At 48.5% G+C, this 15,425-nt stretch overlaps 1 protein-coding gene across 1 annotated transcript in view; it reads right to left on the minus strand.

Moving 5' to 3' along the window:
• Window positions 1-15,425, minus strand: part of ikbkb (inhibitor of nuclear factor kappa B kinase subunit beta) — a 97,759-nt gene that overhangs the window by 27,223 nt on the left and 55,111 nt on the right. Inside the window, 4 exon segments of the mRNA XM_078238484.1 lie at window positions 554-678; window positions 1,661-1,750; window positions 8,627-8,715; window positions 14,065-14,134. Coding sequence (XP_078094610.1) covers window positions 554-678; window positions 1,661-1,750; window positions 8,627-8,715; window positions 14,065-14,134 — 374 coding nt within the window.

The raw sequence follows: 15,425 nt of genomic DNA on the forward strand, positions 1-15,425 counted from the left end.
ATAGCCAATCCACCTAACCTGGACATCTTTGGACACTAAGGGGCAATTTAGCATGGCCAATCCACCTAACCCGCACATCTTTGGATACTAAGGGTCAATTTAGCATAGCCAATCCACCTAACCTGGACATCTTTGGACACTAAGGGGCAATTTAGCATGGCCAATCCACCTAACCCGCACATCTTTGGACACGAAGGGGCAATTTAGCATGGCCAATCCACCTAACCCGCACATCTTTGGACACGAAGGGGCAATTTAGCATGGCCAATCCACCTAACCCGCACATCTTTGGATACTAAGGGTCAATTTAGCATGGCCAATCCACCTAACCCGCACATCTTTGGACACGAAGGGGCAATTTAGCATGGCCAATCCCCCTAACCCGCACATCTAAGAGGAAACCGGAGCACCCGGAGGAAACCCACAGATTTTGATAGATTTTGATGAGGAAAGGTGTAATCTTTCTAATCTACCTTAACCTCCACGTTCAGTCCCTCATACACACGGGATCCCTCGAAGCTCTCGGTTTGAACACAAACCCCTGTGCACTTACCAGGCTACGGGCTGCCAGTTGGGTAGGAATGGTCGGAATCCGGTGATACATTCGAAGGTCAGCGTTCCCAAACTCCAGTAATCCACCGTCACGGTGTACTTCTTCTGTTCCAAGAGCTCTGGGGCCTGTAAAACAGTCAATGCTATACTTCAGCACAGGGCTAAAACCGTCAGTAGAGAAACCAACTAAATGTCTGCACCTTCCAAACCCATGACCTCTACCACTTAAAAAAGGACAAGGGCAGCAGGTTCGGAGGAAAGCCACCACCTGCCAGACCCCCTCCAAGTTGTCCACCACCCTGACTTGGAACTATATCGCTGTTCCTTCACTGTCACTGGGTCAAAATCCTGGAACTCCTTTAAAGTAAAAGTTTATTTATTCGTGTCACAGGTAAGGTTCACATTAACACTGCAATGAAGTTACTGTGAAATTCCCCGAGTCGCCACTCTTCGGCATCTGTTCCGGTCAATGCGCCAAACCAGTATGTCTTTCAGACTGTGGGAGGAAACCGGAGCACCCGGAGGAAACCCACGCAGACACTGGGGGGAGAATGTGCAGACTCCGCACACAAACAGTGACCCAAGCCGGGAATCGAACCCGGGTCCCGGGCGCTGTGGGGCAGCAGTGCTAACCACCAACAGCCCCTAACAGCACTGTGGGTGTACCTACACATGGACTGCAGCGGCTCAAGGAGGTGGTCCACCATCGCCTTCCCAAGAGCAATTCGGAATGGGCAATAAATGCCAGTGATGCCCTCATCCCAGGAATGAAAACCAAAGTAAAATGGGCCAATTTCTTGCCCTGCATTCACTGTGTAATCCATCCCCCGCCCCTCCCTCACTGAATGACTGACCAACAAAAATGGGTCATCTGCACAGAACCTCCAGCACAGAACCAGCCCATTTGGCCCAAGTTACCGATACTGCCCCACAGGAACCTCCTCCCAACCCTCTTCAATCACCCTGTCAGCGTTTTATTCCAATCAAAGATTAGTTCCTCTGGTTCAATGCCGCACAGCAATTTCTGACTGAGCAAAGTGCACTCGAACATCTCCATCTCCTCCGGCGTTCGATGGCCGGGCAAGGGGGCCACAAAGCAGGCTCTTACCAGGTATTGTAAAGTCCCGACGAAAGAGGTGCACAGGCTGCTCTGATCCAGCTCCTTGGCGTAGCCCAGGTCAATGATTTTGTGGATCAACTGGGTTGGGGACAAAACACAACAATAACTTTCAATGCACAGACACCAAGGAGCAATTTGTGTGTGTGTGTGTGTGTGTGTCACAGACATTTAACTGTAGACTGAGGGATAGTGGGATGGGTAAATTAGTGGACAGGCCTGGAGAGAAACAGGGGGATGGTTTTAACAAGAGATGGCAAAAGGTATAGAATATATCCCATTAATCATAGAATCCCTACAGTGCAGAAGGAGGCCATTCGGCCCATCGAGTCTGCACCGACCACAATCCCACCCTATTCCCGTAACCCCGCATAATTACCCTGCTAATCCCCCCAGATGCTAGGGTCAGTTTAGCACGGCCAATCCACCTAACCCGCACATCTTTGGATTGTGGGAGGGAACCGGAGCACCCGGAGGAAACCCACGCAGACACGGAGGGAGAACGCGCAGACTCCGCACAGACAGTGACCCGAGCCGGGAATCGAACCCGGGTCCCTGGCGCTGTGAGGCAGCAGAGCTAACCCACTGTGCCACCAGGATTAAAAAAGGAAACTCTCGGTGGTGTCAGGATGCCAGCGATAAAGAGATCTGAAGAGAAAAGTGCCCACCACAACTTCAAGAACGATAATAAAAAACTAAAGATAGTGGAGAAAGTAAAAGTTAAATGCCTAAAAGTAGGAAATGGAAAACTGAGCAACGGTTGTGGGGGCGGGAGGGGGAGCGTGGAATGCCAAACAAAATCGAAAGGCTCAGAAAAATATTTTAAAAGTTAGTTAAATAGAATTAATGAGAAGACGCAGCAGGAAAACAGGCCATTTGGCCCAACGAGTCCATGCTGGTGTTGACGTCTCACTCCAGCCTCCTCCAATCCTTACTCATCAGTATAACCCCCCCCCCACCCCGTTGCTTTCTCTCTCAGGGGGTTGTCTAAACACGTCTACACTACATGTCTCAAGTACTCGGTGTTCCTCAATCTCCCGCTATCTGAATTCCCTATTGGATTCGTCTGTGCCTATCTTATCCTGATGGCCTCTGGTTCTGCTCTTCCCCCACAAGAGAAAACATTCTCTCCGCGTTCCGCCTCCAATTAAACCTTCCAGAATTTTAAAGATCTCGACTGGGTCACCCCCCACCTCAGCCGCCTTTTCTCAAGAGAAGAGTGATCCAGCCTGTTAACCCTTTCTTGACAGGTATAACCACATAGCTCTGGTATAATCCATGTCGTACTTTTTCGCACCCTCTCCTTTTAATAATATGGCACCCAGAACTGTCCACTCCGGTGTGGTATTAGCAAGGTTTGATACAAGTTTAGCATAACTTCTCCATTTCACAATTCTATCCCTCTAGAAATAAACCTTAGTGTAATTTTGTTAGCTTTTGGCCTTTGTGTTGCTACTTTTAGTGATTTGTACATTTGTCCCTTTGCTTCTCTATTCCATTGAGATTATTTTTGCTGAGATTGAGGACTCTGGGTCTATACTCGATGGAGTTTAGAAGGATGAGGGGATCTTAATGAAACTCACAGAATACTGAATACTGAGAATACACACAGAATACTGAGAGGTCTGGATAGAGTGGAGGTGGCGAGGATGTTTCCACTAGCGGGTGAGACTAGAACTCGAGGGCACAACCTCAGAGTGAAGTAAAACAGAGATGAGGAGGAATTTCTTCAGCCAGAGGTTTGGGTGAATCTGTGGAACTCTTTGCCGCAGAAGGCTGTGGAGGCCGGGTCATTGAGTGTCTTTAAGACAGAGATAGATAGGTTCTTGATTAATAAGGGGGTCAACGGTTACGGGGAAAAGGCAGGAGAATGGGGATGAGAATCAAATCAGCCGAATGACGGAGCAGACTCAATGGATCGAATGGCCTAATTCTGCTCCTATGTCTTATGGTCTTAGAGTACGTGGCCTCCTTATTCTTCTTACTAGAATGTAATACTGATCGATTGATCATTTGTTGATGTTGAATTTCATTTACTAACTATAACCAATTTTGCAAGTTTGCTCATGTCTTCTTGTGCTTTCAATTGCAAAATCTACCCACATTATATATATAAATTGTGAATAACAGTGGTCTCTGCGCTGATCCTTGTAGAACACCACCTCCCACCTTAGTTTAGTTTAAAGTTTCTTTATTAGTGTCACAAGAAAGCTTAACACATTAACACTGCAATGAAGTTACTGTGAAAATCCCCTAGTCGCCACACTCCGGCGCCTGTTTGGGTTACACCGAGGGAGAATTTAGCACCTAACCCGCACATCTTTCGGACTGTAGACCGGAGCACTCGGAGGAAACCCATGCAGACACGGGGAGAACGTGCAGACTCCGCACAGTGACTCAAGCCGGGAATCGAACCTGGGTCCCTGGCGCTGAGAGGCAGCAGTGCTAACCACTGTGCTACCGTACCGCCTTCACCCCTGCTCTCTTACTTTAAAGCTAGCTAGCTTGCCATGCTTCGACTTAATCCATCACTCTGCCCTTATTCATTACTATTGTGTTGTTGCTTATCAAAGGCCTTTTGAAAATCTGGATAAATTACATCGACTGCATTATCCTTAGCTACTCCATGACTTCTTCAAAGAATACAGTGAGATTAGTCAAGCAGGACTGGAAGGACCACATGATCAAGGCACTGAGGGCAGGGCAGTGGACTTTAGTCAAGTGAGAGGTTGTGCCAGGAGGGATGCGAAATTGGCATTTGAGAAAAGTGAGTCAGAAGGTCACGGATTGGCAACAGAGATTAACAGAATGATCTTGCGTGCTTATCAAGGATGTGCGTCTTTGAGCCAATGAATGTCACAGATTACCAAAACCCACACTGGAACATTTTATTTATGGCTTTACCCCTGGGAGCTGTGTGCTGAAGGAAGCAGCTTTTAGTGTTCCAACGGTGTCGAACAACTGATAAAATGTCAATGTCAACTCTGGGTCACAAAGACAAGAAACTCAAAACCAGCTTCTTCCAAAAACAAATTCAGCAAAGTCACACATCACTTCCCGAGCAGGCGACATATTTTCCCCAAAGGCCCGAGTTATGAATTTAACCCTCTGACCACTGGTGCCAATGCTCACGAGGTTGGAGCTCCTGCAGCTGTTTGCAAATTCATAGATTCGGAGACCTCCTCCAGATGTGTATCGAGGTCCAAGAGGCTGTGTCATCCATTCACAGCTGTCAACCATGGCCAGTCAGTAGCACTCTCACCTCTGAGGGAGGAAGTTATGGGTTCGGACTCCATGCCAAAATCACAGAATTGTTCCGGCTCAGAAAGAGGCCATTCGGCCCATCGTGTCTGCACAGGGGAGGCGATGGCCGAATGATACTATCGCTAGACTATTAATCCAGAGACTCAGCCAATGTTCTGGGGACCTGGGTTCGAATCCCGCCAGAGCAGATGGGGGAATTTGAATTCAATCAGGAAATATCTGGAATTAAGAATCTACTGATGACCACGAAACGATTGTTGGAAAAAGAAAATCTGGTTCACTAATGTCTTTTAGGGAAGGAAATCTGCCGTCCTTACCTGGCCTGGCCTACATGTGACTCCAGAGTCACAGCAATGTGGTTGACTCTTAACTGCTCTCCAAGGGCAACTAGGGATGGGCAATAAATGCTGGCCCAGCCAGTGATGCCCTTGTTCCAAGAACGAATGAAAGAAAATCAGTTGTCCAAATGAACCTTATGACTTAGTGCCACTTTCCTGCCTTTTCCCCGTACCCCTGCACACTGTCCCTATTCAAATAATCTTCTAATGTCCTTGAGCCCTGAACACAATCTAGCCTGACTTAGATCTAGTACCTAGGGAGTGCTGCATTGTCAGAAATGCTGCCTTTTGAATTAAAAGGTCAATGTAAAAGATCCAATGGCACAGCAAGAAACATAAAATTATACAGACATTGGGAGGTACGCAAATGGGCAGATGTGACAGATGGATTTCAATGCAGCTAAACACGAGGTTATAGAATCCCTGCAGTGCAGAAGGAGGCCATTCGGCCCATCAAGTCTGCACCGACCACAATCCCACCCAGGCCCTATCCCCATAACCTAATGCATTTACCCTAGCTAGCCCCCCTGACACTAAGGGGCAAATAAGTATGGCCAATCCACCTAACGCACACGTCTTTGGACCGTGGGAGGAAACCGGAGCACCCGGAGGAAGCCCACGCAGACACGGGGAGAATGTGCCGACTCCGCACAGACAATAGCCCAAGCCGGGAATCGAACCCGGGTCCCTGGCGCTGTGAGGCAGCAATGCTAACCACTGTGCCGTCCAAACGTCAGCTTCAGGTGAGGCTCGAACTCACAACCTCGGCATAGCCCAGTGGCTGCACTGCTGTATCAGTATCACGCACTGACCGATTACACCACTGGGGCACATGAAGAACAGGCAATAGATTCAAGTATCCTTCCAAGAGGGGAGGAGCCAGAAACAGTGCAGATTCAGAATGATTTAGGGGTTCAGGTACATAGATCACAAAACGATAGTGGTCAGGTGCAGAAAATAATGGAAGAGGTTGGTGGAATATTAATCTTTGGGGAAATGGAGCAAACATTTGAATGGAAGCAAATAAATGGGACATAATTGGGTAGACCCCTCAAAGAGCTAGCAGAGGCACAATGGGCTGAATGGCGTGCTGTGCTCATCATAGAATCCATAGAATCATAGAAACCCTACAGTGCAGAAGGAGACCATTCGGCCCATCGAGTCTGCACTGACTCCAATCCCACCGTATTCCTGTAACCCTACATATTTATCCTGCTAATCTCCCTGACACTAGGGTCAATGTATCATGGCCAATCAACCTAACCCGCACATCTTTGGACTGTGGGAGGAAACCGGAGCACCCAGAGGTAACCCACGCAGACACGGGGAGAATGTGCAGGCTCCACACAGACAGTGACCCAAGCCGGGAATCGAACCCGGGTCCCTGGTGCTGTGAGGCAGCAGTGCTAACCCTCTGTGCCGCCCTATGATCTATGAAGTAGAGGGCTCGAATACAAAGGGGAGGAAGTTTTGCTGCAGCTGTGCAAAGCCCTGGATAGACCACATCTGGAGTACTGTGTACAGTTCCAGGCCCTTCATTTTGAAAGGAACATACAGGCTTTGAGTATTGGTGAAAAAAGGAGACATGCGGCCAAAGCTTTTCATCTTGTACTCATCAGGACTGATTCACTAGAATACCAAATCTCAAAAGGACCAACAATTTACAAAAGCCATAGAAGGAGTGCAGCACAGATTCATCAGAATGTTACCAACACTCCAAGAGTTTGATTATGAAATTACATAAATTCGGATTGTATCCCCTGGAAGGGCTAACAGGTGATTTGATTGAGATTTTTAGGATTTTTAAAAGCAATTGTGAGGGGTAGATTGAAAAGCTGGTGTGGGATTCTCGGACAAGGGGCATAACCTCAACGTCAGAGCCAGGCCATTCAGGAGGGAAGTTAGGAAACACTTCTTTATGCAGCAGCAGAAGAAGTGTGGAGCTCTCTCCCCCCAAAACACTGTGGATATTAGCTTGTTAAAACATCTTACATCTCAGATAGACCTTTTGCAAACTCAAGGAAATGAAGCCAAGTCAGGTGGATGGAGGTTGGAGACAGATCAGCTGTGATTTCATTGAACGGCGCAAGAGATCAAGGGGCTGAATGGCCCCATCCTATCCCTAACTGTAAAAGGTTGGAAGAACAGTGCAAAGAAGCACTCGTTCACTGAAAATCATAATCGTAAAGAACATCCAACCGGTTCACTACCATGTCCTTTCAGAGAAGGAAATCTGCCAACCTTAGCTGATCTGGCCTACACATGATTCCAGATCCACAGCAATGTGGTTGAGGCTAAGTTGCCCTCTGAAATGGACCATCAGGAAGGCAGCGGCTCACCACCACCTTCTCAGGGCAACTGAGGATGGACAGGAAATGCTAGCAGTACCCATGAATTCATAATTTTACAATTAAAACCAAACTGGAAACCGCTACAGCAGGTTTGGTGTAATATCTAAAGATGCGACGTTCTGAGCTAGCCTATAGAATTAGTGCTGATTCAATGATTATCTAGTGAGTATCAAAGTATCTTAGGGCAGCACGGTGGCAGAGTGGTTAGCACTGCTGCCTCACAGCGCCAGGAACCCGGGTTCGATTCCTGGCTTGTGACACTGTACAAACTCCACATAGACATTCTCCCCGTGTCTGCGTGGGTTTGCTCCGGGTGCTCCGGTTTCCTCCCACAGTCCAAAGATGTGCGGGTTCGAGGGATTAGTGGGTAAATCTGTAGGGATATGGGGGTAGGGCCTGGGTGGGATTGTGGTCGGTGGAGACTCGATGGGCCGAATGGCCTCTTTCTGTATTGTAGGGTTTCTATGATTCTATGATGTGCAGGTTAGGTGGATTGGCCATGCTAAGTTGCCCCTTAGTGTCCAAAGATGTGCGGGTTCGGTGGATTGGCCATGTTAAATTGACCCATAGTGTCCAAAGATGTGTAGGTTCGGTGGATTGGCCATGCTAAGTTGCCCCTTAGTGTCCAAAGATGTGCAGGTTAGGCGGATTGGCCATGCTAAATTGCCCCTTAGTGTCCAAAGATGTGTAGGTTAGGTGGATTGGCCATGCTAAATTGCCCCTTAGTGTCCAAAGATGTGCAGGTTAGGCGGATTGGCCATGCTAAATTGTCCCTTAGTGTCAGGGGACTAGCTAGGATAAATGCATGGGGTTTTAAGGGGGTGGGATTGTGATCAGTGCAGACTTGATGGGCTGAATGGCCTCCTTTGCACTGTAAGATTCTATGATTCCTTAAAACCAACAATACCCCCTCACTGCGATTGATCCAAACATTGGTGAAACTGCCCCTCCGCTCCACGACAACTGAGGATATATCCGCTCGCACGGTTCCTGGCGTCACTCACTCGCTGTTCTCCTTGCTGTAGGACAATATTCTCTGGCTTTAGGTCACGATGGATGATTCTGTTTTCGTGCAGGTACCGGAGGGCAGAGGCTAAAACACAAAAGACCCCCAACAGTCAGAGCAGATATCAATCCAGGGTGAACACCCCATCACAAATATATGGGGAAAGAGTAGGGGGAGTGGAACTAACAGAATTGCTCTTTGATAGTCGGGTTGATGAGCCGAATGGCCTCCCTGTGCAGTTTCACTCATTATCTGACTGAAATCAAGACTCTGTGCATCATTTTTATGCATGCATTTTTAAATTCAAGTTTATTTATTCGTGTGACAAGTAGGTTTACATTAACACTGCAATGAAGTTATTGTGAAAATCCCCCTAGTCGCCACATCCCGGCGCCTGTTCGGGTTACACTGAGGGAGAATTTAGCACCTAACCAGCAGGTCTTTCGGACTGTGGGAGAAAACCGGAGCACCCGGAGGAAACCCACGCAGACACAGGGAAAACATGCAAACTCCACACAGAGTCAAGCCGGGAATCGAACCCGGGTCTCTGGCGCTGTGAGGCAGCAGTGCTAATCACCGTGCCACCATGCCACCGCGGTGCATCTCAGACATGGAAATCATAACCCTTAGCTGTTCCCTCCTCCAGTGGAACTGCACAGGGAGGCTATTCGGCCCATCAACCCGACTATCAAAGAGTAATCCCGTTAGTTCCACTCCCTCTGCTCTTTTCCCATATTCCGACAATTATTTTCCCCTTCGAGTATTGATCGAGGCTACTAATCGAGAATGGGATTGTTCAACATACAGCTTCCTGGATCCTGAGCCTGAACATCAAGATCGCAGCACCATGGGATGGCTGGATATTAGTGGGAACTGGGATGGAAGCCCTGGTTTATGTGGTACAATGAGACAAAAGGCTTGGACTCTCCTGATCCACACCCACTTAAAAGCCCATAGTTCACAGCAGTTAAAAGCAACTTCCTGATTGACTTTATCATCTCCGTGGCTGAAGCATTCGTCATATTCCATCCTTCCCTTCCCATCTCCTTCACCTCTCATTCCAACTCTGTCACCACCTCCATCCCCACCTCCCTCCACGTGGGGAAGATGTTTCCATCAGTCACAAAGACTCGGATCCGAGGGGCACAGCCTCAGAGTAAAGGGACGACCCTTTGGAACCGAGATGAGGAGGAATTTCTTCAGGGTTTGGGGAATCTGTGGAATTCATTCCCACAGAAGGCTGTGGAGGCCGGGTCATTGAGTGTCTTTAAAACAGAGATAGATAGGTACTTGAGTGAATCATGGAAGAATCATAGAATCCCTACAGTGCAGAAGGAGGCCATTTGGCCCCTTGAATCTGCACCGACCACAATGCCACCCAGACCCTATTCCCGGATATTTACCCTGCTCCTCTCTTGATACTAGGATCAATTCAGCAAGGCCAATCAACCTAACCCGCATGTCTTTTAGACTCTGGGAGGAAACCAGAGCACCCAGAGGAAACCCACGCAGACACAGGGAGAATGTGCAAACTCCGCACAGACAGTGACCCAGGCCGGGAATCAAACCCGGGTCCCTGGTGCTGTGAGGCAGCAGTGCTAACTCACTGTGTCGCAGGTGGGGATGAGCTTTTGATGAAGGCGTTCAAACCCCTGGTGTGTGGACAGAGTGGACAGGGAAAAACTGTTCCCACTGGTGGAAGGATGGAGAACTGTGGGGACATTGATTTAAAGGGATGAAGCAACGGCGACACGAGGTGGGGGGGTGGGGGGGGGGGGAGAGAAAACATTTTTACACAACGAGCGGTTAGAAGCTGGATTGCGCTGCCTGAGTGTGTGGTGGCAGCAGATTCAATCAGGGCTTTCAAAACGGTCACTACCTGATGAGGAAAATGCTTGCAGGGCGGCAGGGAAAGGGAATGAGATTAGCTGAGATGCTCGTACACAGAGCAAGTATATTAATGAGGTGCCGATTGGATCATAAAATAGAATCATAAGAATCTCTACAGCGCAGAAGGAGGCCATTCGGCCCATCGAGTCTGCACCGACCACAATCCCACCCAGGCCCTATCTCTGTTACCCCATGTGTTGACCATGCTAAACCTAAAGGGCAATTTAGTATGGCCAATCCACCTCACCATCTTCGGAGTGTGGGAGGAAACTGGAGCACCCGAAGGAAACCCACTCAGACACGGGGAGAACATGCAGACTCCACACAGACAGTGACCCGAGCCGGGAATCGAACCCGGGTAGACAGCAGTGCTAACCACTGTGCCACCCTCATTTATTGGCCTCATTCTATGCAGCAACATTCTATCACTCTCTTCCATGGGTGGACGTTATCCCTGGGAGAATATAGATGGGGAGAACACAAATATGGAAGGGGGAAAAAAAAACGTTTTGCACCACATATTCAGTCAATAATATTCGGGGCGGCAAGGTGGCACAGTGGTTAGCACTGCTGCCTCACAGCGCCAGGGTCTGTTCAGTTCAGAGGCTTGGGTCACTTGTCTGTGTGGAGTCTGCATGTTCTCCCTGTGTGGGTTTCCTCCGGGTACTCCGGTTTCCTCCCACAGTCCAAAAGACATGCGGGTTAAGTGGATTGGCCATGCTAAATTGCCCCTTAGTGACCAAAGATGTGCGGGTTAGGTGGATTGGCCATGCTAAATTGCCCCTTAGTGACCAAAGATGTGCGGGTTAGGTGGATTGGCCATGCTAAATTGCCCCTTAGTGACCAAAGATGTGCGGGTTAGGTGGATTGGCCATGCTAAATTGCCCCTTAGGTGACCAAAGATGTGCGGGTTAGGTGGATTGGCCATGCTAAATTGCCCCTTAGTGTCCAAAGATGTGCAGGTTAGGTGGATTGGCCGTGCTAAATTGCCCCTTAGTGTCAGGGGGACTAGCTTGGGTTTGTGATCAGTGCAAACCTGATGGGCCTAATGGCCTCCTTCTGCACTGTAGGATTCTCTAATGAAAAGTAACAAAGTGGAAGGGAGGTGGAGAGAGAGGCTAAAATTCAAAAGGTGATCAGCAGCGCATTTAGTTTGACAGAGAACCAGTTGTTTGGCTGACAATCAGCATCAGTGAGTAAGAGTGAGAGCTAACGTGAGTTTTTCATTCCCCGATTCCACTGCAGGAAGAAGGAAATGAAACGACAGTCACAACCTCCTTCCTCCCATTAACAATTCTTCCACCTCCCTCCCCCCCGCCCCCCACGCCGTGGTCTTCACTCTCCTGTAATTAGAGTCAAATTCACGTCGCCTGACATATTGACTGACTCGAGAGGAAACCAAGTCAACGGATAAATTCAGTATCAGGGAGCGTGGGCAGCGCTGATCCAGTTAGCACGGGCTGGCATCAGGGACGATGAGGTGAACAGTCACTCCGAGAGATTACGCTGGGCGATATCACGCACCAGGCAAGGGAGAGGAAGGGAATGGGGTGGGGTGCGGTAGCCATGACCGCTGGGCTGAGCTGGCAACATCCGTCATCAGTGAGATTCAGCAGGATGAGTAGTGCTTTTAAATTAAGATACGCGTAGGGTTCCCCCCTCACTTCCCCCTCCTCCATCACCTCCCAGTGAGCTGACAGCTCAATGATACATCTGACCTTCTTGGATCAACCAGCCCTATGCCTGGCGAAGCACAGGAACATGAGGAGCCCATTCGCCCCTTGATCCTGTTCACTATTCAATTAGGTCGTGGCTGATCTACTGTTTATCTCCTATCTTTGCTCCCTGATCCTGAATATCGTTACCTAACCATCCAGATTTCTATCCTTTGTGTGACAAAGTGCTTCCTGACCTCACTGTACAGCCTAGCTCTGATTTTAAGGTTATGCCCCCTTGTTCTGGACTCATTTGCATGGAGGGAAACTATTTCCTATCTACTTTAATGAATCCCTTAATCTTAAAGATTTAATCTTAAAATCACCCTTAATCCATACAAGCCACTAGTCATGGAAACATAGAAACTAGAAGCAGGAGGAGACCATTCGGCCCTTCGAGCCTGCTCCGCCATTCACTTTGATCACGGCTGATCATCAAATTCAATATCCTGATCTCCCCTTCCTCTCATATCCCTCGATCCCTTTCGCCCCAAGAGTGAAATCTAATTTCTTCTTGAAATCACACAATGTTTTGGCCTCAACTACTTTCTGTGGGAGTGAATTCCACACATTCACCACCCTCTGGGTGAAGAAATTTCTCCTCACCTCAGTTCTAAAAGGTTTACCCCTTATCCTCAAACTATGACCCCTAGTTCTGGACTCCCCCCACCATCGGGAACATTCTTACTGAATCTACCCTGTCTAACCCTGTTAGAATTTTATAAGTTTCCATGAGATCCCCTCACACTCTTCTAAACTCCAGGGAATATAATCCTAACCGACTTAGTCTATCCTCATATGACAGACCTGTCATCCCAGGAATCAGCCTGGTAAACCTTCACTGTGCTCCCCCTATAGCAAGGACATCCTTCCTCAGATAAGGAGACCAAAACTGCACACAATACTCCAGGTGTGGCCTCACCAACCCTCTATACAACTGCAGCAAAACATCCCTATCCCTATGCTCAAATCCTCTTGCTATGAAGGCCAACATACCATTTGCCGCCTTCACTGCCTGCTGTACCTGCGCGCTTACTTTCAGCGACTGATGCACGAGGACTCCAAGGTCTCGCTGAGTATCCACCTCCCTCGATTCAAGTAATAATCTGTCTTCCTATTATTGCTACCAAAGTGGATAACCTCAGATTTATCCACATTGTGCTGCATCTGCCATGCAGATGTCCACACACTCAGCCTGTCCAAATCAAGCATCACTGCATCCTCCTCACAGCTCATCCTCCCACCCAACTTTGTATCTTCTGCAAATTTGGAGATAATACATTCAGTTCCCTCTTCCAAATCATTCATATATAATGTGAACAGTTGGGGTCCTGGCACAGATCCCTGCGGAATCCCACTAGTCGCTGACTGCAAATCAGAAGACGACCCATTTATGCCAACTCTTTGCTTCCTATCTGCTAACCAGCTTTCTATCCATCTCAAGACATTAACTGCAATCCCAGGTGCTTTATTATTCTGTTCTGTGAGATCTTGTTGAAAGCCTTCTGAAAATCTATATAAGCCATATCCACTGGTTCTCCTCGGTCAACTCTACTAGTTAAATCCTCAAAACATTCCAATAGATTCGTCAAGCGTGATTTCCCTTTTGTAAACCCATGCTGGCTTTGTCTGATTATACCACTGCCTTCCAAATGCTGATGCAACTTGTCGTTATATTTTAATTCCTTTAGCCCTCAAATCAAGCTCTATAGACGATGCTTTCTTGAGATTGGTTAACAGCTGGGATAACCATCAACAACCTTTGTAACTTCTTTCTAAGAGCACATTGCTGGAAAGATGATGCATTTCATGGGATACCTGCTGTACTCACCAATGTCCATAAGCAGGTTAAGCACCGGACTCTCACGCATCCCACAACAGTTGTCAAATTTATTCAGGAACTGGAACACAGGAAGTAAAAGTTACAGAATGTGGACAATGCACTAAACAGCGGGGAGCAAAGCTGCTCCTGACTAGAATTCCTACAGTGCAGAAGAGGCCATTTGGCCCATCAAGCCTGCACTGACCCTCCGAAAGAACACCCGACCTAGGCCCAATCCCCCGACCTAACCCTATAGGCCCCACGCAATAATCATGGCCAATGCACCTAACCTGCACATCTTTGGACTGCTCAAGGAAACCCCACGCAGACACGGGGAGTATGTGCAAACCCCACACAGACAGTAACCCAAGGCTGGAATCGAACCCAGGTCCCTGGCACTGTAGCAGTGCTAACCACAGTGCCGCCCCAGTTGATGGCCACAGCCCAGTTGCACAATGGTTAGCAATACTGTCTCACAGCTTCAATTCTGGCTCGGGTGACTGCCTATGTGGAATTTGCACGTTCTCCCCATGTTTGTGTGGGTTTCCTCCGGGTGCTCCGATTTCCTCCCACACTCCAAAGATATGTGGGTTAGGTGGATTGGCCCTGTTAAATTGCCCCTTAAGTGTCCCAAGATGTGTCGGTTAAATAGATTCATAGAATCATGGAATCCCTACAGTGCAGAGGGAGGCCATTCAGCCCATCGAGCCTGCACCGACCACAATCCCGCCCAGATCTTCTCCCCTCAACCCCATGCATTTACCCTAGCTAGTCCCCCTGACACTAAGGGGCAATTTAGCATGACCAATCCACCTAACCCACACATCTTTGGCGTGTGGGAGGAAACCGGAGCACCCGGAGGAAACCCACGCAGACACGGGGAGAACGTGCAAACTCCGCGCAGACAGCGACCCAACCTGGGAATCGAACCCGAGTCCTTGGCACTGTGAGGCAGCAGTGCTAACCACTGTGCCACCGTGCCGCCCAGTAGGCATGGATTAGCCATGCTACATTTCCCCTTAGTGTCCCCAAGATGTGTAGGTTAGATGGATTAGCCGTGGGAAATGTGTGGCATCATGGGGATAGGGCCTGGGTTAGTGCAGACTCGATGGGCCAAATGGCCTCTTCTGCACTGTAGGGATTGTATGAATCTATGATTCACAGCAGCCGAGACGTGATGAGACTCATGCAATAAGAATGATCACGAAATGGACTTGGTCAAAGAAAGTTCCAAATTAAGCAAGGATCAAGATTACGCACATCAAAGATGCTGAACGAACAATCATATCGAAGCATGGGGTTGAGTGCACAGAAATCTACAGCTCACATCCTCACTGTTATCAGGGAGACAGCCCACGGACATGAATGAA

Source organism: Mustelus asterias, chromosome 22, assembly GCF_964213995.1.
Source record: "Mustelus asterias chromosome 22, sMusAst1.hap1.1, whole genome shotgun sequence".
Lineage (NCBI taxonomy): Eukaryota > Metazoa > Chordata > Chondrichthyes > Carcharhiniformes > Triakidae > Mustelus > Mustelus asterias.